This window comes from Dipodomys ordii, unplaced genomic scaffold, assembly GCF_000151885.1.
Source record: "Dipodomys ordii isolate 6190 unplaced genomic scaffold, Dord_2.0 Scaffold3, whole genome shotgun sequence".
In the NCBI taxonomy this organism is placed as follows: domain Eukaryota; kingdom Metazoa; phylum Chordata; class Mammalia; order Rodentia; family Heteromyidae; genus Dipodomys; species Dipodomys ordii.
Window position 1 is genome coordinate 37,239,648 of NW_012267219.1, and position 26,749 is coordinate 37,266,396.

The 26,749-nt window shown below is 40.1% G+C and overlaps 1 protein-coding gene across 1 annotated transcript in view; it reads right to left on the minus strand.

The window, feature by feature from the left end:
• Cry1 (cryptochrome circadian clock 1) overlaps positions 1 to 26,749 on the minus strand; it is a 52,909-nt gene that overhangs the window by 13,667 nt on the left and 12,493 nt on the right. The window contains exons 2-7 of the mRNA XM_013019147.1: positions 9,086 to 9,194; positions 7,604 to 7,746; positions 5,408 to 5,592; positions 3,924 to 4,012; positions 2,520 to 2,660; positions 1,701 to 2,012 (exon numbers count right to left, since the gene is read on the minus strand). Coding sequence (XP_012874601.1) covers positions 1,701 to 2,012; positions 2,520 to 2,660; positions 3,924 to 4,012; positions 5,408 to 5,592; positions 7,604 to 7,746; positions 9,086 to 9,194 — 979 coding nt within the window. The remainder of the gene's footprint in view (positions 1 to 1,700; positions 2,013 to 2,519; positions 2,661 to 3,923; positions 4,013 to 5,407; positions 5,593 to 7,603; positions 7,747 to 9,085; positions 9,195 to 26,749) is intronic.

Sequence of the window (26,749 nt, forward strand, 5' to 3'; positions counted from 1 at the left end):
GGCCTGAACTCTGGGCCTGGGCGCTGTCCCTCAGCTCTTCAGCTCAAGGCTAGCGCTCTACCACTTGAGCCACAGCGCCACTTCCAGCTTTTTGTTTTTGCATATGTGGTGCTGAGGAATCAAACCCAGGGCCTCAGGCATGCAAGGCAAGCACTCTACCACTGAGCCACCTTCCCAGTCCCTGTAAATCACTTTTACAATAACCATTAAAAAAAGCTACAGCTCAAAAAAAACCAAACACAATTTACCAACATTCCCCAGTTTACACTTCTAATTCCTTGATCCAAAAGGCAACATAATAAATAATTTTCTATGTTTATCAAGTAGGTATGTAATCTTCCTTCCTCATGTACATCTCTATACTTATAGGAGGCAAAAAAATCCCCACAGAATCTCGTATAGTTCTTAGATAGATAAATAATAATATAGCTAGAAAGGAAAAAATATATAGGTAAATCCTGCTGTGTATAACTAGAAGATGAAGTTACAAATGTAGTATGCTTTTCACTTTATATGATAAAAGTGTTACTGAAAAGGTGAATATTTAGTAGGTGAAGATGTTTAGTGAGGTAAAAAGATTTGCAATTTTAGGGTTTATAGTAGGAATTCACTATTTTTAAGAACTCTTTTTTTTTTTTTGGGTCCGGTCGTGGGGCCTAAACTCTGGGCCTGGACGCTGTCCCTCAGCTCTTCAGCTCAAGGCTAGCGCTCTACCACTTGAGCCACAGCGCCACTTCTGGCTTTTTTTCTTATGTGGTGCTGAGGAATCGAACCCAGGGCCTCATGCATGCAAGGCAAGAGCTCTACCACTGAGCCACCTTCCCAGCCTCTATTTTTAAGAACTCTTGAGTGAACACTTTTCGTATAGAAACAACCATCTATAAAAATATGCACTAAATCCAGAGTTTTAAATCTTACTAGTTGTCCTAATGTTCTAATGGCTAGGTTGGTTTAACCATTCAAGTCACTAATGGTTAGGTCAGTTTAATGTATCCCATTCCTCCTGGTTTTATCAAGCTACCTCCAAACTGTGTCTGTACTGGGATTATATGCCATAGGTGTAAGGTCCGCTCCTGGATGGCGAGCAGACTCCACCCTCCTCGCAGCAAAGTCTCCACCCAGTACCTGCGTTACCTAGGCAACTGGGACACCTGGAAGAGGTCACATCTGCATCCGCTGAGGTCACATCTGAATTTGATGTGGCCACACCTTTCTCTGCCCATACCCTAGATAAGGCCTAGCCCAGGCCCAGACGCCCTCTCTCTGCTCTTTTCTAGCTCTCTCTCTGCTCTTTTCTAGCTCTTTCTCAGTTCTTTCCTTCTCTTCTCTTTCCCAGCTCCCTTCTCTTTCCTAGCTCTCTCTTTCCCACCTTTCCCAGACGCTCTCTTTTCTAGCTCTTTTCTCTCTTTTCTAGCTCTTTTCTCTCTTTCCCAGCTCTCCCAGTTCTCTTTCCCAGGCCTTTCCCCACCACGTGGAAGACCAAGATGGCCTGGTGCCAGCCGGAATGATGAATAAACCTACCCTTTACCTGAATACCATGTTCTTACTCGGCTACCTCTTTTTAAAAACCTAACAATAGGTACTGAAAAAGGAGACTGTAAATAAACCTGTACAATAGACAACTTCTAGGATATTTTTCTCAAAAATAAGGTCTAGATTGGTTCAACGTAGGGCCACACCACATCAATTAGAGCATTTACCTTCATTCCTTCCTCCCAGCTAATCCACAGGTCGCCTCGTGTCAGGAAGCAAGCCACTGCGTGTCTGGCTAAATGGTGAATCCAGCCCTCTTGACGGAGCTGCGTCATGATGGCGTCAATCCAGGGGAAACCCGTCCGGCCTTCTGCCCATTTAGCCAAAGCCTCGGGATTCTTATCCCAAGGAATCTGAACACAGATGGGGTTCCCTTCCATTTTATCAAAGCGGGGATTATTTGTTGCTGCTGTATAGAAAAATTCACGCCATAGTAGTTGCCCATAAAGAGAAAGCGGTGGGGAACTGTTCTTCTTTACCTGTGATTAAGAAGCAAAGAAATATTATCAACATTTTTTTAAAGTATTTTGAGCTGGGCACTGGTGGCTCACACCTGTAATCCTAGCTACTCAGGCAGCTGAGATCTGAGGATCACAGTTCAAAGCCAGCCCCAGCAGGAAAGTCTGTGAGGCTCTTTTTTTTTTAATTGTGAAAAAAATCAAACAGAGGGGTTACAATTACATGGGCAAGATAGTGAGTACATTTCTTATCAAGCACTGTTGCCTCCTCCTTTGTTTCCCCTTCCCCATCCCTTCCCCTCTCCACTCTCCCCCACCCCCACCCCTCCTAGGGAAAAAACAAACTCTCTGAGACTCTTATCTCTAATAAGCCACCAGAAAACCAGAAGTGGCGCTGTGGATCAAATGGTAGAGTGCTTGCCTTGAGCTGAAGAGCTCAGGGACAGCTCCCAGGCCAAGTGCAAGCCCCATGACCGACAAAAAAAAAAAAAAGTATTTTGAAAAATCTGCTCTAATTTTAGACCATACCTTTTTGTAGAGATCAGTCAATTTGAAGTAAAATAACCGACATGACAAACAACCAAATCGGAGATAAGGGCTGAGTCCAGTCGGGCTTGCAAGCAGGGAATTTGCATTCATTCGAGGTCTTTCAAAGTTTGCCACCCAGGCCTGAAAACACACACAGACAATTACCCCAACTGCCTTTAAAAAAAGAAAATGAGAATTATTTCAGCCATACTCATGTAGCCAATACGTGTGTGAAATAAATTACCAGCACAAGAATGAGAAGGACCTTCGCTCTGTCTCCTCGACACTGCGGTAAAGGTGAAATACAACAGACTCTGCCCCCTCCGCAGTTTTAGCCATCCATGGTCACCCACAGTTGGAAAATATTAAATGGAAAATCCCACAAGCAAGGAAGTTGCAAGCTTTACATACCCTTTTATTATTGTTTATTGTTTATTATTGTTATCATTATTGTTTTCTCACTGTGCCTAACTTATAAATTAAACTTTATAAAAGGTGCTTTGAAAATATAATTACAAGGGAATAAGTAGAGTATGGGGGTGGAAAGGGTGAGGATAGAAGGCAGATGGACATGGTTTATGGATGATGTACGGTTAATGTACGATATGTGCATGTTTTGGAACATCATGGTAAACCAATTAATGTGTACTATCAATATGCGTTAACAGTAATGATAACAACAGAATAAAATGTACCCTATATATGGATATATAGGAAAAACCACGTTAAATATGGGGTTCAGTATTATCTGGTTTCTGGAATCCACTGAAGTCCTATAACATATTCCTTGTGGATAGCTTCAAAGGTATGGTTAGCTAATGTAAGTTTCGGTAGAAGAATAGAAAAGGTAATACAGTAGCTAACAGGGAAATAATCAGAAGAGGAGGAAAACGAGATTTAAGTGACAAGCTAATTGTTAATTTTCAAACAAATAAGTTTGTGCTACTTTAGCTATTTCTGTCAATCATTGTTTTCTCAACAGTCAATTTCTTGCTTTAAAAGACTGACGTGGGACTAGATGTGAGGGTACATGATTGTAATTCCAGCTTGCAAAGTAGAAATTGCGAGATTTGGGGTTTGAGGCCAACTGGAGCAAAAAGTGAGTGAGATCCCATCTCAACAAACAATTTGAGGTGGTTCACATAATTTCAGCAATGTGTAAACTATAGGTAGTAAGATCCTAGTCCAAACCGGTCCCAGGGAAATACTGTGACAACATGTAGCAATCACAAGGTCCTTAAGTTCAAACCCCAATACTCTGTGTGTGTGTGTGTGTGTGTGTGTGTGTGTGTGCGCACGCGCATGTGAAGGAAGATGAGAAAGGGAGGGAAGGAAATAGTTTTTAAAATTCCATAATGCCATTTTGAAAGTATGAATATGGCTATGTAATCTATATTATCATACTTTTCTTTCCAAATGCCTCTCCAAACGTGTAAGTGCCTCAGTTTCTCCTCCTGGCCACACTGCAGAGGATAAGCCATCTGTATCAAATCCTAAGAAAACAAGAAGGAAAATTATGCTAAAAGTAAAATAACTTTCATTTTACCACAGTAACAAGGAAGCATAAATTGTTTTGTAAAAAAATTGTGAGAGCCAGGCACCCATGGCTCACGTCTGTAATCCTAGCTACTCAGGAGGCTGAGATCTGAGGATCACGGTTCAAAGCCAGCCCAGGCAGGAAAGTCTGTGAGACTCTTATCTCTAATAAACCACTAGAAAACTGGAAGTGGTGCTGTGGCTCAAGTGGTAGAGCATTAGCCTTGAGCTGAAGAACATAGGGACAGCACCCAGGCCCCAGAGTTCAAGCCCCATGACCCACCCCACTACCCCCCCCCAAAAAAAATTGTGAGAGCAGAAAAAAAAATTGAAGGCCTGTAAAAGACTATAACATGGTTACTAGCTTTAGGATACACATCTTTTCTTTCTTTCCTTTTTTGTGGGGTGCTGGTCCTAGGACTTGAGCTTAGAGCCTGGGAACTGTCCTTGAACTTATTTGTTCAAGGCTAGCATATTACTCATTGGAGCCACAGCTCCACTTCTGGCTTTTTGTGGTTAATTGGAAATTAACCTTCCCAGGGCTAGTTTCAAATTAATTATCCTCAGATTTCAGCTTCTGAGTAGCTAGGATTATCTGTATGAGCCACTGGCACCCAGCTAGGAAATATATTTTAATGTGATAACAGATCACATGTTTATAAACCACGTAAATAATATACAGATTTATCTCCTAATGTTTCAGTTTCCTTCCTTCTTCCCTCTCTCCCACTTTCCTTCTCTTTCTTTTTCTCTCTCCCTCCCTCCTTTCCTTCCTTCCCTTCCTCCCTTCTTCCTTCCTAAAAATGTTTTATGTGGCACAAGTAGAAATTACTTTTTTTAGTTTTTTTTTGGCCAATCCTGGGGCTTGAACTCAGGGCCTGGGCACTGTCCCTTAGTCTCTTTGTTTTCAAGGCTAGCATTCTACCACTTGAGCCACAATGACACTTCTGGCTTTTTCTGGTTTACTGGAGATAAGAGTCTCACAGGGCTGGGAAGGTGGCTCAGTGGTAGAATGCTTGCCTTGCATGCATGAGGTCCTGGGTTCGATTCCCCAGCATCACATAAGCAGAAAAAAAAAAGCTGGAAGTGGCGCTGTGGCTCAAGTGGTAGAGTGCTAGCCTTGAGCTGAAGAGCTGAGGGACAGCGCCCAGGCCCAGAGTTCAGGCTCCATGACCAACCAAAAAAAAAAAAAAAAAGTCTCACAGACTTTTCTTCCCAGGCTGGCTTCAAACTGTGACCCTCAGATCTCAGGCTCCTGCCTGAGTAGCTAGGATTATAGGTGTGAGCCACTGGTACCAGGCTAGAAATTACATTTTCTGAGCAACTTATGGTTTATTACAGTTTACACTCACCTAGCTCCTCCAGGGAAGGGACTCCATACTTCTCATCATGGTCATCAGACAGAGGAGTTGTGCACTTTTCTATCACTTCTGAAGTAATTGTTTCTACTGGTATCTCTAGTGGTTCCATTTTGCTGATGAGAGTCTGAAATCTTTTATAAGTTAGAGGTGGTTGTCCACCATTGAGTTCTATGATCCTATTACAAGAGTTAGTAAAATGCAGTTAGTAAAAATGACAATATACTTTAATAAGCCTTGAAAAGGCATAAAATCAGAAAATTTATTATTTCAAATTGCCAGAATGTTAGCTTCTCATATCATCAGAAAAACATGTTCACAATGATTAGTGAGTCTAAAAATCATTCTGTTTTCTAGACATCCATTCGGTGACAAAACTATAGTATGCAAATATTAAAATCTTATGAGTGAAAAAGTGACTAAGCAGCTAAACTCAAGACAATAACAAGTAATTAATATACATGGACATGTACAAATTTATTATGACCTAACTCAAGAAATCTCTCATCATCAGTCAGAACTCTAAAGCAGGCTGATAAGTACATTAAGAAGTGGTCAGTAGAAAATAAGTTTTGTTGTATATATTTGAGGTTTACAAGTATTACTGCATAGATAATAAAAGAAAACTGACGTGTTTTTCATGTCAGATACTTTTTTGTGATAGGAGCAGTTAAAAATCTAATGAACAAAACCCCAAATTCAATGGCATTTTCTCGACTATAATCCTTTGATTAACTTTAGAGTTTATTCCATATATCTGCAACTTAGCCTTTGACCCAGATCTCCACTAAGTTTCATTTAGTAGAATTCTACAACTACTTGCTATCTTCTATTGTGTTCATGTATTCATTAATATATGAATCGCTTAATATTCTTAATGGAATCATATTTTTGATTAATACATAGGGTGATAAGAAATTTCTACTGATGGCTGGGAATGTGGATCAGTGGTAGAGTGTTTGCCTAGCATATATCAAGTCCTGGGTTTGATGACTCAGTGCACATAAACAGAAAAGGCTGGAAGTGGCACTGTGGCTCCAGTGGTAAAGCAGTGGCCTTGAGCAAAAAGAAGGTTAGGGACAGTGCCCAGGCTCTGAGTCCAAGCCCTATGACTGGCAAAAAAAGAAAAGAAAAAAAAAAAGAAATTTCTATTGATTACAGTGATTCTATACTGCTACTACATGATAACAAAATGAAAACTGTAGAAAAAAACTTCTATATACTACACTAACACCCTAGAAAGATAAGGAGTCTGAGTAGGAGCTCTATTTTTTATTTTTGTGGTCCTGCAGATGAAACCCATGGTCCTGTGCATCTCAGCAAGTGCTCAATCAACTGAGCCGGTAGCTCAACCACCTCTGGGTAGCATTGGTTTTGAAACTGATAATAAGGATTTTTATCTTATGTACAATGGCTATAATTTTGGTACTTGTTATTAGGTGAACAAAAAATACCAGCTAAATAAAATGTCAATTCTATGATTTATGTTTATTTTACATACTTAAGTCCCATGACTTAAGACTTACTGTCTATGCACTTAATACCAGTGTGTTAATAGTTAAGATGGAGCCAGGCACTGAAGATTCATGCCTGTAATCCTCGCTACTCAGGAAGCTGAGATCTGAAGATCATTGTTTGAAGTCAGCCCAGGTAGACAAATTTGGAATACTTTTTTTTTTTTTGTTGGTCATGGGCTTGAACTCTGGGCCTGGGTGCTGTCTTCAGCTCAAGGTGAGCGCTCTACCACTTGAGCTACAGTGCCACTTCTGGTTTTCTGGTGGTTTATTGGATTTTAGGAGTCTCACAGTCTTTCCTGCCTGGGCTGGCTTTGAACCGTGATCCTCAGATCTCAGCCTCCTGAGTAGCTAGGATTACAGGCGTGAGCTACCAGCGCCTGGCAAATTTGGAATACTTTAATCTCCAATTAACCGCCAAAAAGCTGGAGGAAGTAGACTTGTGGCTCAAGTTATAAAGCACCAGTCTTGAGCAAAAAAAAAACAAAAACAAAAACAAAAACAAAAAAAACAACTAAGTAAAAGTGAGTGGCCTTGAGTCCAAACCCCAGTAGTGGCGTGCACACACACACACACACACACACACACGCACGCACACACGCACGCACGCACGCACGCACGCACACAGAAAAATGGGTAAAATGGTAAATAAAATAATAAAAATCAGAAATCTTACTTGTCTAGGTCATATAATGTATGTGAAATTCGCACAATGACTTCTACACCAGCTTCAGTAGCCAGCTTCTTAATAGCTGCATCTCGTTCCTTTCCAAAAGGCTCAGAATCATACTCAATTGAAAGTTTGGTAATGTTCCATTCCTGAAACAAGAGAAAGACACAGACTGGCAATAATGCATTCTAGTCATACAGTAATTTTTCTATCATAACATATATCCAAGGATGCTCAGACTTCAAAAAAGCAGAATACACAATTTATCAATATGAAAATGACATGTCATATTCGTATTTAAGTACATAATTATAATTGAATATATATGGAAATATATTCAGCGACTTCCAGAAAATAGATACTATCACATATGTGTGTGTGTGTGTGTGTGTGTGTGTATTGCTCAAGGCTAGCACTGTACTAATTGAGCCACAGCTCTATTTCAGTCTTTTTGGAAACAAGTTAATTGGAAACAAGTGTCTCATAGAGTTTCCTGCCTGGGCTGGGCCCTTAGAATTGTGTGATCTCAGCCTCCTTAGTAGCTATGATTACAAGTATGAGCCAGTGGTACCCAACTTACTATTATAAACTTTCTAGTGTACACCATTTTGGTTTTGTTAAAAAAGGGGAACACATAAATAAACACACACTATATATGTATATATTTACATATATATTTATACATATAAATACATATATGATTCTTGTGACTACAAAGAATATTTCCACTTCAATACATAGGAAACTGGCAAGTAGTTGAAACTTCTAAGAGAGCAACCAGAAACTTACGGTAGAAAAAAGATTTAACTTTTCACAGTAAACTTTTTCCAATTTCTGATTTTATAATGTGTAACTTTCTCATTAAATAAAAAAGCCATGGGCTGGGAAGGTGGCTCAGTGGTAGAGTGCTTGCCTTGCATGCATGAGGCCCTGGGTTCGATTCCTCAACACCACATAAGCAAAAAGAAAAAAGCCGGAAATGGCACTGTGGCTCAAGTGGTAGAGCACTAGCCTTGAGCTGAAGAGCTGAGGAACAACACCCAGGCCCAGAGTTTAGGCCTCACAACCGGACCGCCCCCCCCCCAAAAAAAGAAAAAAGCCACAAATTTTCATTTAAAAATACTTATACTCCCTACAAATTAGGTTAAAAAAAAAAAAGGCCTTGCTGGGCACCAGTGGCTCACGCCTATAATATAATCCTAGCTGCTCAAGAGGCTGAGAACTGAGGATTATAGTTCACAGCCAGCCAAGGCAGGAAAAGTACGTGAGACTTTTATCTCCAATTAACCACCAGAAAAATGGAAGTGGTGCTGTGACTTAAACTTTTAGGGCGATAACCTGCAGCAAAAAAGCTCAGGGGCAACACCCACGCCCTGAATTCAAGCTCCACAACTGACCAAAAAAAAAAAAAGGGAGCCTTACTATTTATTACCAAGTATGTTATCTTCTCTGACAAAGATTATTTTATGCAAATAGTTTTCAAATTACCTTGAAAAGTCTTGGAAACACATCAGCTGGTTGTCCACGAATCACAAATAGACGAGAATTTAATTTTCGTAGATTGGCATCAAGATCCTCAAGACACTGAAGCAAAAACCTATGAGGAAAAAAAGTATCAAAATTCTTAAAAATAAATGTTAGAAGGTACAAAGCATGGTAAAATCAGGTCATCCTGTGAGTTAGATAGCAACTCATCATCTTATTACTGTCTATTCATATATCCATTCCTACTCCCCAGCAATCATACTTATAGTTCTTTAGAATTATACCGAAAGTTCCCCACTATTTTAATGAAATCCTATGGTAAATCACTCATTTTTATTAAAAATAACACAAATTTTAACTTGTGAACATAAAAATTATACAAAGAGATATCAAAGCTATTACATGAGTGATAATAATAATGGAAGTGGCCTATTTAATGGCTCTGAGCAAGTGAATAATTTCAGAATATGGGTATTTTATTAGAAAATACAGCAATCTTCTATAAGAAATCATAATGTCCATTTTCAAGTTTCTAATTTGCTCAAGAAAAAGGAATAAACAGATGTACCGTTACAGTATGTGGTATTAACTCTTGACCATATGTAGTGGGCACTAGATTAATTTTTTAAGTGATTTCACGGAGCAGTGAGGCTACAGACTTTTTCAATGAAGAAGCATTAACAAGGCTCACAGATGACAGACAATGGGGACATTCTGGGGCAGTAAGGGAAGGCTATTATTTACTGTGAAGCTTCTATTGTGAAGAAATAGAGCATTTCCCCAGAATAAATCCAGAAAAGACATCTACCCTGGAAGGTTGGACCTCATTGTTTGACTCAGGTTAATTTTCACCTACATTCTGTTTCTCTCAGCTGGACACATCTCATTTCCTCCCTACTTTGCTTCTTTTATATTCTTAATCTTAAGGTTAACTATGTCTTTTTTTCTACATAACATATGCTCATTGAGAAAAGTGCTTATGTCTTCGTTGTGAGGAGGAATAGTTGAGAGGCAAGGAAAGATACGTTCAAGAAATGAACTGTCCAATGTGATAATCCCCAATAGTCACAGGGTGGCTCACGCCTGTAATCCTAGCTACTCAGGAGGCTGAGATCTGAGGACATAGTTCAAAGCCAGCCCGAGCAGGAAAGTCTGGGAGACGTTTATCTCCAATTAACCACCAGAAGACCAGAATTGGCACTGTGGCTCAAAGTGGTAGGGCATTTTGAGTAAAAAGCTCAAGGACAATACCCAGGCCCTGAATTCAAGTCCCACAACAGCCTCCCACCCCCACCCCAACACACACACGTTTCTGTCACACTAGCCACTTTACAAATCCTCAATGGCCACACCGTAAGCTAGTAGCTACATTACCAGCACAGATGTAGAACATTTTCTATCATTGCATAAAGTTCAATGAACAACACTGTTACTGAAAGTGGTCACTGTGGTCTCTGCCCATTTGGATCCCGGCATGTTACCAAGTCTTGAGTTCTTACATCTGTAGTTACTGGTGACCTAAGTGTACTTAGTCAGCTCTGACAGGTCCCACTTTATGTGTAAGACATTCCATTTCATCTTAAGAAGTCTCTTAAGAGTTCCTCAGCAAATGGGCTGTTTAGATGCATAGTGAGACATATAAGCATGGAGTTTTATAAAATTATCCACTTACTACGCTTGGTGAAAGATGTTTAGTGGAAACCATCCAACTTTTGTATTTGCTTAGAAAGATTTTTGAAATAAAGAGTTTTTAGACCAATCAAAGATTAAGTTGCATGAGCAAGCTTCCTTACATAGAAACAGTACAAAATTAAAAGGCCTTGGAGAGGCCTTAGAAAGGCCCCAAAGCTCCACTGCACCATTAGTCTCATCTTCTCTATTAGAGCTGGTTAGTAATAAGCAGCAAGAGTTCTTCATGTCAAACCTTTCAATTGAAGTATGTCTATGTGGGTTTGTTTGTTTTGCCCATCCTGGAGCTTGAACTTGGGGTCTGGGCGTTGTCCCTGAACCTTTTCTTTTTTTGCCAGTCCTGGGGCTTGAACTCAGTGTCTGGACACTGTCCTGAGCCTCTTTGTGCTCAAAGCTAGCCTACTACCACTTGAGCCACAGCACCACTTCTGGCCTTTTCTGAGTAGTTTATTGGAGATAACAGTCTCATGGACTTTTCTGCTCAGGCTGGCTTTGAACTGTGATCCTCCAATCTAAGCCTCCTTAGTAGCCAGGATTATAGAATGAGCAACTGGTGCCCCGTTATATGTTTTATAGGTAGTAAGATGGAAAAAGACATGATCAATTCATAAAATGAACAACTGAATTTCGATTGGCTAATAATTAGCCTGTTCTTTCCTTTTTCTTTTTCCACACAGGCTAAATAAGAATTCTTTATTTTTTCTAACATACAGTCTACAAACCAAAGGAATGTACAGAATGATAGTGACTAAAGTGTTACAATGGCAAACATTCCGCAACTTAGTAATTGTTTTGTTTTAGTACTTCATAAGACAGCAAACCGAGGCTGTATTTAAGGATGGTGTTTTTCTTCCACAGACATTGCTGATGGCATTTTTCTTTTGTTTTATGATATCTTTCTTCCATAGATATTTAATTTATAACTCTGATTTCATATAAAACTTACAGGGCATATAGTGGACTCAAATATAGGTATTTTACAAAGTAACTAGGCACTTTGTATTCAAATTATTTTAAGTAGAAAGTATTTATAAGAGGTGAAAAAGAATAGAGTAACACTTGTCCTTTGTTATAAGGCTTCTAAATCTCGTATCTATCTACTTAGGTTTATATGTGCCTAAGAAAATAACTAAGAATGATACTTACCAAGCTATTAACAATATCTACTCTTAGAGTTCGAGTTTTGGTTAAGGATGGGAAATGTGTATGTTACTTAACTTCATTAAAAAGCTTAAAAGTGTGCAAAATAAGACAATGAAGCTTGTTAAGAGCTGTCTGGAAAGAGAGGGATGAGAGATAGTAAGGGAATGGGTGAGTCCCATCAAAGCCCATTGTATGCATACATAACACATCAAAATGAAATTACCTGAACAGTTAATTGATGCTAACAAAAATGCAAAGAAAGCTTGATATGACTTTAAGCTTGTTTAATAATGTTGAATGTCTTTTCAAAGAAAGAGACATCATTGTAGGGCACAAATTTTTATGGTTTCACAGTATTCCCTGCATTCGTTTCTATAACAAATCTAGAAATAAATATTATCCTTCATTCGAATCCTGAGATGTCCCATCTAATTTCCTCATCAGTAAAACTGAAATTAGTAATAGGACCCATCTCATAGATCTTTTTGTGAGAACTGAATATATTAATATATGTGGAACTCTTAGAATAGTGTTTGCCTACATGAAACTATGTATATATTATTTTTAGTCCCCTCTTTTCTACCAAATTCTGTTCTTGCTACAATAATTCCAGTTTTTAGCTCTTACTGTATTATTTATTGCAACACTTTAAAAGAGAACTGCCTGGAAATGGAAAGAAGAGGTTTTTTTTCCCCTCTGTTGTTTTAGTTATCTTTTCTTTTTGTCTAGTTTGTTCATTTACCTGTCTTTAGGAGGGCAAAGGGAGGGGCACAGAGATGGAGGGGCAAAGGGTGAACAAACGCAGCAGTGGTACTCACTGGACACTATGTTGAAAATGAACTAGACAACTTGTGGGTGGGGATGGGAGGGAAAAACGGGGAGAGAGCAAGGGAAGGGGAGACACTGTCCAAAAAGAAATGTACTCTTTACTTGATTTATATAACTGTAATTTCTCTGTAATCACTTTTATAATAATAAAAAATTTTAAAGAAAAAACTTTAAAAAAACAGATGTGCCTACCAACAATCACTGTCTACTGTAATCCACTGTAGCACACAATTGGCACACAAAGTTCTTCTAGACTCATTCTTTATACAATAAGGAAAAAATTATTTTCTTGCTCCAGGCTCATTTTCTACCTCATTGTACCTTCCTTCTCACCAAATCAAATGATTTCTCTTTTCCTTACACATTCAGTCTCCTGGATTTATTCCATGTTCTTTCCTCCACTCAGAATAACTTTGCCAATTCCTATCTCTTCAAGTTCATAACTCAGGAAGTCTTAAGTCTTACAGGAAATTTCTCTTAAACTGCATAGGGCATCTCACTCAAAAAAAAGAAACCTTTCAAACTGGACATCTTATTATAGCTATCAGTCATACAAACATATACACTTATTTCCAATTAAGTAACTGTGTTTTATTCTAAATTACAGTTTTCTTAACCTATGGCTTGGTTTCTACATTTGGCAGATGAATTACATCATAGGCCTTGTATAATGTGTTGAAAAAATTAAGAACAGAATGAAATAACTACTAGGATTTTCTTGGATAATTATTAAAAGGGTTGGAGACAGCATAAAATCAACTAGAATACCTAGCAATCATCAGATATTCATTAAACAGATGTCATTATTTTCCCTTAAGAACCATTTCTAGGCCTGCTGGGATGGAGCAGCACTTATGGGGATTGACCCTGGGGGATTTTGTTTGAGGCCAACCTGAGCTATGTATTGACCCTGTAAAAAGAAGGAAAGGAGGGAAGAAGAGGGCAGAAAGGGAAGGAAGGAGCCAGAGGAGGAAGGGAGAGAGGGACGGTTTCCTGGGTGTGTGCTCTCATGTCCTATACAACAGTGGCTGACATGTACCGAGGGCTTACTGCAGATCAGGCATTGGGATAAACATCTTGAATGCCCTTTGCATGCATTCTTTTACAGCCCAAGAATCATTATATTCAGTGGGCAGTTGAAGAGATGTGGGCAGGATGGTGGATTAGAGGCATCTATCGTTTTGGCTTTGTGAAGGGAGACGATCTTTGGTAACACAAAAAGAGAAGAAATTTTCAAAAGAGAAACTGCGGAAGAGAATCCTGGAACCATGAAGGAAGAAGTAGGAAGATAGAAAAGCACAGAGAAGCCAAGTTACCAGAAGAAAAGCAGTGAAGAATTCCAAGTCCATCTCCAGCAACCTGGGAAAGGGAAGGGAAGCTGAAGACTCTATTATAAAGTAAAACAACCAGTCTTGGTAACATGGCCAATTCTAGCCACAAGACAAGCCCACTCACCTCACAAGCTTTAATCCCAGTACAAGGATTTATAAAACAGCAACTACTCCTGTATAAGCTAACAGTGAAGAAAAGCGCTCTGTCTTTCCCTTTGTCTCAGAGGCCAATAGTAAGACACCATCTTGAGTGTGGCTACTGTTGGGGACCTCAGGGTAAGAAGTCTTGGAGCACTTTGCCATAGAGTCTGGGTATGAGATGGCCACAGAAGATTGATAAGGACAGACCAACAGAGCCCTCTAGAAAATTTTAAGGGGTATGGAGCTGTGCTGGCAGCTTGGACAGAACAGAATGCCAGCAAGGGCAACATAAATGCCTGCAACCAGGGAGCTGGTAGTTTGGACACTAACAGCAGCTCAAAGGCAACTTACTTACCAGAGGCTACTCAAGACACCTGCCAGAGAAGAATGATGGGCGTGTGATTCTGTTTGGAAACATGCAGAGTGGAAACCCGTAGGTGTGAATCCCACGGCCTGGGAGCTAGAAAGCCTTGAGTCCAAGGCTTCCTAAGAAAGATTCCAAGGCATGCCCCCTGGCACCATGTATTGACTGCTCAGTAGGTCAGAGCTCCCCACTCCAGTCCCTCCAACTCTCCTGATATCCACAGCCTCTGGCACCCCATAGAGAAGTGAAAATAGACACATAGACACACACACACACACACACTCATTTCTTAAAGCCTAGTTCAAAGTATCAACTCTTTGATAGGTGCAATTTCTTCTTAGTGCTAAATGAAAAATATTATTTGAGGGGCTGGGATGGTGGCTCAGTGGTAGAGCTCTTGCCTTGCATGCATGAGGCCCTGGATTCGATTCCTCAGCACCACATAAGCAAAAAAAGAAAAAAGCTGGAAGTGGCGCTGTGGCTCAAGTGGTAGAGCGCTAGCCTTGAGCTGAGGGACAGCACCCAGGCCCAGAGTTCAGGCCCCATGACCGGACCCCCCCCCAAAAAAGAAAAATATTACTTGAAAAGTGTATTTAAAAAACTGAATCCCTCATCCTTTACTTTCATCTGGGAAGAGGTTTGTCAGGAGTTCAAACTCTGTTTTCCAATTTCAACCTTTATGTGTTACAAACACAAGTGCCTTAGAACTTAAGTGAGTGAACCAATTTGGCTTATAATGTAAGCTATTTTCTTGAGTTACACTCATTTGAAGGTTCAGTTAACAATGCAACAGATTAGTTTTTAAATAGGCCGAACCACATTAAAACAATACAAACCTGCATCTAATTGTGTTTTGTCTATAGCGAAACACAGTTCTTGTGCTATTTAATTACAATACTGAATGCACCACTTCAAAGTGAAGAGGTATTAGGTAAGAAAATACATTTCTTCACTTTAAATGTTTTAAGGATTTTTTAAAAAGAAATCACTACCTATTGCTATTGAAAAAACTGTACTAAGTAAGCTTCCTTATACCACTTCCAAAAGATGATTTCAACATGAATCGACAGAAATAGTTTCTTAAAGTAGGTCATCACTATAGCAACCTGTGGGCAGTGTAGTATACTCCCATCACAATGACCTACTTTCTAGTCTGTGCTAGAAGAGCTTTATATAACTAGTATTTCTAGTTCTGTCTATTAAATAGTCTAAAAAAGGCAATGGCAAGATACAACATAATCCTACTGCTGAAAACAAGGCATTATGAATTAACATCTATCATACACAGAATAAAGCCATCTGGTTCTGTACTTCCCATCTTATCCTACTCTTCCAGAATAGCTAGACCAACCAGAACAACTGCTCGCAGACCCTACAAACATAAACTAAAATCATTAAAGCCCCACAGAAAGTACTCTTATCCTACACACAAAACATGAATAGAGTTTAATTTAGAAAAAAAATAAATAAGTCCTAGATCTGCTATCATAAAGAAAAAGATGGAGAGTCTTGGGCTGGGAAGGTGGCTCAGTGGTAGAGTGTTTGCCTTGAATGCATGAGGCCCTGGGTTTGATTCCTCAGCACCCCATAAGCAAAAAGAAAAAAGCCGGAAGTGGCACTGTGGCTCAAGTGGTAGAGCGCTAGCCTTGAGCTGAAGAGCTGAGGGACAGCGCCCAGGCCCAGAGTTCAGGCCCCATGACCGGACCCAAAAAATAAATAAATAAATAAAAATAAAAATAAAAAGCATAGACTTCAGGGCTAGGAATGTGGCTTGGTGGTAGAGTGTTTGCCTAGCATGCATGAAGCCCTGGGTTCGATTCCTGAGTACCACATACACAGAAAAAGCCGGAAGTAGGGCTGTGGCTCAAGTGGTAGAGTGCTAACCTTGAGCAAAAGAAGCTCAAGGACATTGCTCAGACCCAGAGTTCAAGCCCCAGGACTGGGGAAAAAAAACAACAAAACATAAACTTCCTCCAGGAAGGGATAGTGAATAATGGTAAACAGTAATAACTTCAACCACAATATCTAAACCTGGTTATTTTTGTACCATGTGATGAATTTTATTACAAACGGTGTATTATGACAGCATAGAAGAAACCTAAATGTGTGGAAGAGCTGAGGAAGAGGACAGTGGAAGGTAAAGGAAAGCCAACACCTGAGCCATGTTTAGAATGAACAGGTGTCAATACGGAGGATGAAGCAGGAAAGGGCAATCCAAGGAGAGAAAACTATGCTGAAATCAAGGAAACTCAAAAGGCAGTTGGGAGTGGGAGAAGACTGCTAGGAGAATGACTATAATTATACTTATTAAGGTGTCTATTTTCCCCAACCCATTTGAAAATGCATTTAAAATCAATGTCAGATGAAATCTACCATCAAGTGCTGTGGATAGAACACTGGATTAAGATCGCTTATCAGAAATAACCAATAATAAATGGACAATAAACAAGTACAAAAGAAAACCTCTTAGAATAATTCACTGGGCTGCCCAATAAGAAAAAAGGCTCAGGAGGTAAGCCCAAGTCAGCTTTAGCCCCGAGGATTTCTACAGAGCCCTAGAAAATTTGAGCTTAATCCAGGTTGAGTAAGAGAGAAGATAAAACCAAAGTCCAGCCAAAGTAAGGGAGCTAATAATAGACCTTCAATGCAAAGCCTAGGTTTCCAGAAGCTCTGTCTGAAATTTAAATATAAATAAGATATGAATCTTACATTATCAATTAAACAGATGCAGGAAAAAATGGTTAACAAAAATGAAATTTCCACTTAGCTTCAACAAATGAGGACTAAAAGGTAACTTCTTCAATCTGAAAATGCATACGGAAAACATATTCAATGGTGAAATGTCACTAGTATTTCAGGAATGAGAAGAAGACAAGGACTCTGCTTATTACTACTGCCTACTCCATCTTTTTTTTTTTGCCAGTCCCAGGCTTGAACTCAGAGTCTAGGAGCTGTTCCTGAGCCTCTCTCTACTCAAGGCTAGGGATCTACCACTTGATCCACAGTGCCACTTCTGGCTTTTTCTGGGTAGTTTATTGTAAGTAAGAATCTCACAGGAGGGAGGGGGGAGGCTGGGAAGGGATGTGAAGGGTAAACCAAAGGAGGAGGCTGCAATGCTTGGTAAGATATGTACGCATTATCCTGCCCATGTAATTGTAACCCCTCTATACAGTATGTTCACAAATAAAATAAAATAAAATAAAAAAAAAAAAGAATCTCACAGACTTTTCTACCTGGGCTGACTTCAAACTGCGATCCTCAGATCTCAGCCTCCTGAGTGGCTAGCATTGCATGGGTGAGCCACAGACTCCTGCAGTCACTTTTTAAACTTTACTGTGGTTGATGATGATGACCATGATGATGATGATGATGATTTTGTGGTGTTGGGGACTGAATCCAGGGATTTGAGTGTGTGAAGCAAATGCTCCACTACTGAGATGATGATGGTGATGATGATGATGATGATGATTTTGTGGTGTTGGGAACTGAACCCAAGGATTTGAGTGTGTGAGGCAAATGCTCCTCTACTGAGCTACATTCTCAGCCCATCTCTACTCAATCTTCTACTAGAGGCCTAACCAGTGTAATGATAAAAAAGAAAGAAATTAAAGATAGCTGGGTGCTGATGGCTCATGCCTGTAATCCTAGTTACTCAGTAGGCTGCGATCTGAGGATCATGGTTCAAAGCCATCCTGAGCAGGAAAGTCCCTGAGACCCTTTTCTCCAATTAATCACCAGAAAACCAGAAGTGATGTTGGGGCGCAAAGTGGTAGAACGTTAGGCTAGAGACAAAGAGCTCAGGGACAATGCCCAGGCCCTGAGTTCAAGCCCCAGGACCGACCAAAAAGCAAAGCAAAACAAAACAAAACAACAAAATCAAACCAAAAAAAAAAAACAAGACAAGCTGGACATAGTAATTGTAATTATAGCTACTTGGGAAGTAGAGACAGAAACATCATGGTTTGAGGCTAACCTGGGCAAAACAGAGCCAGATTCCACCTCAAACAATAAACTGGGGACATTGCTTAAGCCACAGATACTTACTTAGAGCTAGCATGAAAGCCCTGAGTTCAAACCCCAGTACTGCCAAAAAACAAATGGGAAAGGAAGAAACAAAACCATATTTGAAGATAATAGAGTACACTAAGAAAATCAACACAGACAAAAATTAGACTATTGAGCAATATTAAAATAATCAAAAACTATTAACATTATTAAGAGTTCTGATGGGTTAAAAATTATTTAACCTCTGGAATCAAGTTGCACTAATATACTCTATGTAATTTATGCCTGTATCCTCAAAAATCAGATAGAGCTATTTATACTCTAGAAATCTTATTCCTTGTTAATTTTAGCAATCCCTGTATCATTACTCAATCAGAACAGGCCCAATTTAGTAAGATACACTTCTAGGCTTTAAAGGATTTATACACAACTAAATAACATCTGTCTAGCATGAGTTTAAAAGCACATTGTCCTAGATCTGTGTGTAATCCTTTACCAGAATTTAGCAATCTTATTTGAAATTTCTATCACGTATACTAAAAATGCTGAAAAATTATTTTACCTTTTTTGATCTCACACAAAGAAATATTTAGGTCTGTCTGATGTTTAGCAAATGATTAAGATTTTTCCATATGGATAGTACTACAAAGAGTGACGCAATGCAACAGTCTTTCCAAAATGTATTGAGGGACCATTCTGTCTCAAATAGGATTGTGGACCTTGGTGATAAACAAAAACCAGGTTAAATACTTGCAGTAACAGTTTGCATGGTATGTGGCCATAATCACAATAATGTTATTACATCAGACACTACTCTAAGCTCTTTATCTGTCTGTACTTTCTCCATTTCCAGATGAGAAGACTGAAACATATAAAGGTTAGGAAATTTTCCTAAATTCCACATGAATAGTAAAGAGGCAATGTCAGGATACCCATTCTTCTTGGCTTAAATTCTAAGCTCTTGAACCACCACATTATATTTCAGTGGTAATAAGTTCTATAAAGAAAACAAAAACTGGGCTGGGCACCGGTGGCTCATGCCTGTAATCCTAGCTACTCAGGAGGCTGAGATCATAGTTCAAAGCCAGCCCGGGCAGGAAAGCCCATGAGACTTTAATCTCCAATAAACCACCAGAAAATTGGACGTGGCACTGTAGCTCAAGTGGTAAAGTGCTAGCCTTGAGCTGAAGAGCTGAGGTACAGCGCCCAGGCCCAGAGCTCAAGCCCACAACTGACCAAAAAGTAAAGAAAACAAAAACGGTGGAGGGATATAGGGGTGCTTATAATTTTACCCAATATGTTACTCATCTTTACAGTTGAGACACTGGTACATCAAATATTCAAGGTAATTCAATGTATAAAGTGAAAAGATCTATTTTAGTTCACAGTTTTGGAGATTTCACTCCAAAACTGGTGCTTCTAGGTGTGTGGAACAGCAGCAAATCACAACAGAAATGTGTGGCTGGACCGAAATTCTTCACCCTATGACCCAGAGCAGAAGCAAGAAAGAGGAAGAGGCCAAAGGGGCCAGGGTGCTGTCATAATCCTCTTCAAGGGCATAGCCCCCAAATAACCTGAAAACCTTCCACTAGCCACCTCCACCTTCTGAAGTCTCAGGCTGGGGACAAGGGCCTTTTGGGTGCATTCCAGATCATGGCATATATGCCATGACACAATTACAGAAGGATTTCTTGATATCCCACTTGAAACTGCTCATTCAAACACCTCCTTCTGAGGTCACCTCAGACCATCCCAATCTCAGTTAATAATGATTCTACCTTCAGAGACTCAGGATAAGGTTTCACCTATTTGGTCAGAATAGAATGGCTTATGGTGTAGTATTAATTCCCGAATCAGTGGCTTCACAAGGTACATTTTTATCTTGCCCTGTATTGAGTTCACTGTAGTTCTAGGTACTCATCATCTAGATGGTGACTTTATCATTCTGGTTGCTTAATCTTGTGGCTCTGTAATATAAACACAAGAAGCCTCTTCCGCAGTAGGGGGCGAGCCCAAAAAGTACACAAGGAGCTTTGCACTGACTCAGCTAAACTTTTCTTCACACAACTCATTGGCCAGAATTAGGTGACATGGCTTTCACAGACTACAAAGGGAGTTGAGAAGTAAACTCTAGCCTAGGTAAGGAAAAAATAACTGGATACCACAACAGTCTTGATCTCTCTTTCTTTCAAGTACCACATGTTAAACTATGGCTTCTTTCAAAATATAGCTGCTGCTACTATAGACTACCACAGACTGGGGCAAATATAAAGGTGCTTGTTTGGCTCATGGGTCTGGAGGCCGGGAAGTCCAAGATCAGAGACAGGGATGGTAAATGTTAGCGAAAGCCTTCTTGCTGTTCTAACGTGGCAAAGGAGCAAATAAGACAGAAAGAAAAGCTGGGCTGAGCTCATCGGGGGAGGCAATTCCCAAAGTAACTCATTTCTATGATACAGCTTTAATTAATTCATGAGGGAAACACCTTCACAACCTAATCACCTCTTAAAGGTTCTTTTGGGCCAGGCACTGGTGGTGGCTCATGCCTGTAATCCTAATTACTCAGGAGGCTGAGATGTGGCTCAAGTGATAGGGCACTAGCCTTGAGCACAAAGAGGCTCAGAGACAGCACCCAGACCCTGATTTCAAGCCCCACAACTGACGGGCCCGGGGTGGGGGGATTCAACCTCTTAATACTATCACAAAAGGAGTTAAATTTAGGTTTGGAGAGGACATACAAACCAGAGAAATACCTTACATATAATAAGTATACCAAAGATAGGTAAAAATTAAATGAAGTCAGGACCTGTGCTGTTGGAAAAGTGGCAAAATTATTGATTGTGGGACTACTAGTGCCCTATAGGGACTGTGACTGACTACAGAAGATCCAATGAGTATTTCAAAGGTACTAGTGGAAAACCCTGGTTGTGTAAGCAAATGTTTGACCTTTCCCAGTAATCCTGTCAAAAGACTATATTATATTAAGTAAATGATAAACAAGTAAATAACAATTCTATCTTTTATGAGTAAAAGATCATAACAAATTTTAGAAAATTACTTTGAAATGAATATGAAAATATCACACTTGGGGCTGGGAAGGTGGCTCAGTGGTAGAGCACTTGCCTTGCATGCCTGAGGCCCGGGGTTCGATTCCTCAGCACCACATAAGCAAAAAGAAAAAAGCCGGAAGTGGCACTGTGGCTCAAGTGGTAGAACACTAGCCTTGAGCTGAAGAGCTGAGGGACAGCACCCAGGCCCAGAGTTCAGGCCCCACGACTGGACCCCCCCCAAAAAAAATCACACTAAAGAGACTGTGGGCTACAACTATAAAAGCAATTATAGAAATAATTAAGGATTCCTATGTACCTAAATGCTGAAAGGGAAACAGAGGGGCCAGGCACTGGTGGTTCATACCTGTAATCCTAGCTATTCAGGAGATTGAGATCTGAGGATCACAGTTCAAAACCGGCCCAGGAAAGTCTGTGAGATTTTTTTTTTTTTGGTTGGTCGTGGGGCCTGAATGCTGTCCCTCAGCTCTTTAGCTCAAGGCTCATGCTCTACCACTTGAGCTATAGCACCACTTCTGGCTTTTTCAGCTTATGTGGTACTGAGGAATGGAACCCAGGACCTCATGCATGCAAGGCAAGCACTCTACCACTGAGCCACCTTCCCAGTCCCAAGTCTGTGAGATTCTTATCTCTAATTAACCACCAGAAAACAGAAGTGGCACTGTAGTTCAAAGTGGTAGAGTGCTAGCCTTGAACAAAAAAGATCAGGGCAGCACACAGACCCTAAGTTCAAGCTCCATTACCAACCAAAAAAAAAAGAAAGAAAGAAAAAAAAAAGAAAAGCGGAAGGGCTAGGGGCATAACTTGTGGTAGAACACCAATCTAGAAAGGCCCTGAGTTCCAAAAATGAAAACGAGAAGAAGAAAGACTAAAAGTTAATAGGCTAAAAATATATTCTATTAAATATAATAGGCTAAACAGCTTTTCAGTAGGATAGCTGCATTTCAATTAGATAGACAACAGTAGATAAGACAGGAATAAAAATAACAAGAACCATTAATATGTCACAATCCGCCCCCCCAAAGAAGCTCAATAAGGCTGGCTTTCTGAAAAAAATACTTAACTTACATGCAATGAAATTCATCAAGACAAATGAAAAAAGACATAAATAAGCAATATTAAAATAAAAAGGGCAAAATGAGTATAGATGCTACATATATTTAAATCACATATAAAACGTTACATGGATTCCAATTTCATGTAATAACATAGGCTATTTAGACAACTCTTCTCACTAAAACAATAAAAATACTGACAGAGATATAGGAAATAACTTCTAAAAGCATCTAAGAGCTGAGAATATCAGGAATTAACAAAACAAAGGCTAAGTAGAACATATAATCAGTGAAGCTCAATAGTGTATTGTTGCTGTTTATTTCACTCCTTAAATTATTATTGTTCATGTTTGCTGGTCCTGGGACTTGAACTCAGAGCCTGGGTGCTGTCCTTGAGCCCCTTTGTGCTTAAGGTTAGTGCTCTGCCACTTGAGCCATAATGCCACTTCCAGCTTTTTCTCAATAGTTTATTGGAGGTAAGAGTCTCACGTCCTCAAAGTTTAATTTCATTAACATCAAGGGAAATTTACACATTCATTTTTTTCTGGCCAACTTATTATCTTTTTTGGCTTCCAAAATGGTAGCTCCAAAGCAGTAGTAGGGTAGGGGGAGAGACCATTTGGAGAAGCACTGACTGCACTGACTCATCTACAAGTCAACGGAGTTGGGCATGGGGAGACAGCAAACCACACTGAAGGAAGACACTTCCATTTGTCAAAATCAGATCAGAGAAAACCTAATCCACTAGATAGAAAGGGTACTCATATTCTTTTTTTTTCTGTTGCTGCAATACTTTTTCTGTTAATTCTTATATCTTGTAGTTGCTTTTAAGTCTTTCCTTCAGTCTATTGCTATGATTGCACAGGGAATTGATGAGTTCACCTCATGGACTGCTAAGAGTTTCTCAATTTCTGAGAGACTATGAGTTTCTCAAATCCTGTTTGATCACAGCTTATATATGACTTCTTCAGAAGCTTTAATTCCTCCTGACCACCTACATGAAAGTGGCTGGTTTAGAATTTCCGATGGTTACCTTATTTTTCTCAAATCTTTCTTGAATCCTTTGGCAGGTATGGTATTCGCAAATTCATTGAAGTACAGTCTGTGTAAGACAGACGTCTTTCCAGCACAGTTCAAACACAGACTAATAACGTAGAAGGACCAAAACAACAGCCATCTGGACAGGAGAGATCTCTGGCCTGCTAGTCTAGTCTCCATTGCTAGCTGCAAATAAGTGTCCCAAAGCTAAACATTTTCTTCTTACTACTTTAGATTTTAGCATGTAAGACTTCTCCACAACTGGAGCTTGGATCCAAAATGAGAAAACACTGGCAGGTGTTTCCACATGGCTGGGGAGGCGAAAAGGCATGCCTTTTCTATTTTGTTTGGTTTTACAAGCAGCTCTGTGGACAGTGGTTTCGATGGCTGCAATATGCAAGGCAGACAGAAGGGGAAGCCTAGGATCTGTCCAATACAGAAAGTCTAAAGGGAGATGCCCCAAGATCTTAAATATCTCTCACCCTCCTCCACATTGTGTGATTGAGGTTGCCTTTTCATAAGGCAGAAAAGGAGGGGGAAGGGGAAATAAAAGAAAAAAATACATAAGCTATAAAAAAGTATTAACCAATTCTTGGGTGGATTTGTAGCCCAAATTCAAATCATCTGTGTGATGTAACCTCAAGTATATATTTACTTTTGTGAATTAAAAAAAATTATTGGGGAGCTGGGAAGGTGGCTTTGTGGTAGAGTGCTTGCCTTGCATGCATGAGGCCCTGGATTTGATTCCTCAGCACCACTTAAGGAGAAAAAGCTGGAAGTGGCACTGTGGCTCAAGTGGTAGAGTGCTAGCTTTGAGCTGAAGAGCTGAGGAACAGCGCCCAGGCCCAGAGTTCAGGCCCTATGACCAGCAAAAAAAAAATTATTGTTACTATAAAAGTGATGTACAGAGGGGTTAGTTACATAAGTCAGGTAATAAGTACATCTCTTCTAAGCATAAATGTAAAGTGCCCTGTAATGGTAGTGACTCTAATACTTCCAACAAGAAAGGAACCTTTATTTAGTTTTCAGGAAGTTACCATAGATGCATTTTCAAAGACAATAAGAACAACTTCAAAGTAGTTGTCAGATAGGGGTAGATGCCAGATAACCTTTAAAGGTGCAATAATGGAAACTAAAAGATGCTAGGTATTTTTTTTAAATAAGCTGAAAACAAACGCAGCAACCTAGAATCCTATGTTCATGAAAACATCTTTCAAGGATTAAGACAATCATGCACATATTGTAATACAAGATAAAAGTCTTCAAAAGTGTCTCTAAAGGAAAAATTTAAATTATATGTTTCAGGCAGAAGTAAAAATGATTACTAATGATTGTCAGGTATGCAAAAAAAAAACTAAAGCAAAAAGTCACTGGATTAGATGCCTTCCAAGTGTTTACAATACAGCAAGGAAAACAGTTATATAAGCACAGTAATATCCTGCAGAAAACATCATACAATACTTGCGATGCTTCTGTATGCAACAATAAAAAAATCTAAACTAAATAAACAAAAATGAAGCTGGTGGGGCTGGGAAGGTGGCTCAGTAGTAGAGCGCTTACCTTGCATGCATGAGGCCCACATAAGCAAAAAGAAAAAAGCCGCAAGTGGCGCTGTGGCTCAAGTGGTAGAGCGCTAGCCTTGAGCTGAAGAGCTGAGGGACAGTGCCCAGGTCCAGAGTTCAGGCCCCACGACCGGACCCCCCCCCCCAAAAAAAAAGAAGATGGTGTAAAGAAAATCCAATAAAATACCATAGAGAAAGAATTCCAGGTGCTTGCCACATAGCATAAACGATGTATGATGGTACAACGTTTAGGTATGTGTGCCTCAAAGATTCATGTGTGCTGGACGAGGTGTGTAGTACCTGTACATCTCTTGACAATTTCACCATTGATTTCTTTCTTTTTTCTTTTTATTTTTTTGTCAATCGTGGGGCTTGAACTCTGGGCCTGGGCACCCTGAACTCTTCAGCTTAAGGCTAGAACTCTACCATTTAAGCCACAGCACCACTGCCAGTTTTCTGGGGATTAATTGTAGATAAGAGTATCACAGCCAAGCAGAGCGCTGGTGGCTCATGCCTGTAATTCTAGCTACTTAGGAGGCTAAGATCTGAGGATCGCCACTCAAAGCCAGCAGGAAAGTCAGTGAGACTCTTATCTCCAATAAACCACTGAAAAACCGGGTGGCGCTGTAGCTCAAGCGGTAGAGCTGAGGAGCTGAGGGACAGCGCTCAGGCCCAGAGTTCAAGCCCCACGACTGACAAAATAGAAAGAGTCTCTCAGACTTTCCTGCCTGGGCTGGCTTTGAACCATGATCCTCAAACCTCATCCTCCTGAGTAGTTAGGATTACAGGCAGGTGTGAACCACCAACACTGAGCTTAATTTTTTTTTTTTTTGTCGGTTGGGGGGCTTGAACTCTGGGCTTGGGCGCTGTCTCTCAGCTCTTCAGCTCAAGGCTAGTGCTCTACCACTTGAGCTACAGAGCCACTTCTGGTTTTCTTGTGGTTTATTGGAGACAAGAGTCTCACGGCCTTTCCTGCCCTGGCTGGCTTTGAACTGTGATCCTCAGATCTCAGTCTCCTGAGTAGCTAGGATTACAGGCGTCAGCCACCAGCGCCTGACTTAATTTTTTTTATAAAAGAAAAACTGTTTCCAAGCTAGGCACCAATGGCTCAAGCCTGTAATCCTAACTACTTGGGAGTCTGAAATCTAAGGATCTTGGCTCAAACCCATCCATGCAGATTAAACAGCAAAAAGACAGAACTGGAGGCATGGATCACATGGTAGATAGCCATAAGCAAGAGATCAAGGTTTTTGTTTTTGTTTTTGGTCGGTGGAAGGGCTTGAACTCTGGGCCTGGGCGCTGTCCCTCAGCTCTTCAGCTCAAGGCTAGTGCTCTACCACTTGAGCTACGGTGCCACTTCCGGTTTTCTGGTGGTTTATTGGAGATAGGAGTCTCACGGTCTCTCCTGCCCGGGCTGGCTTTGAACCGTGATCCTCAGATCTCAGC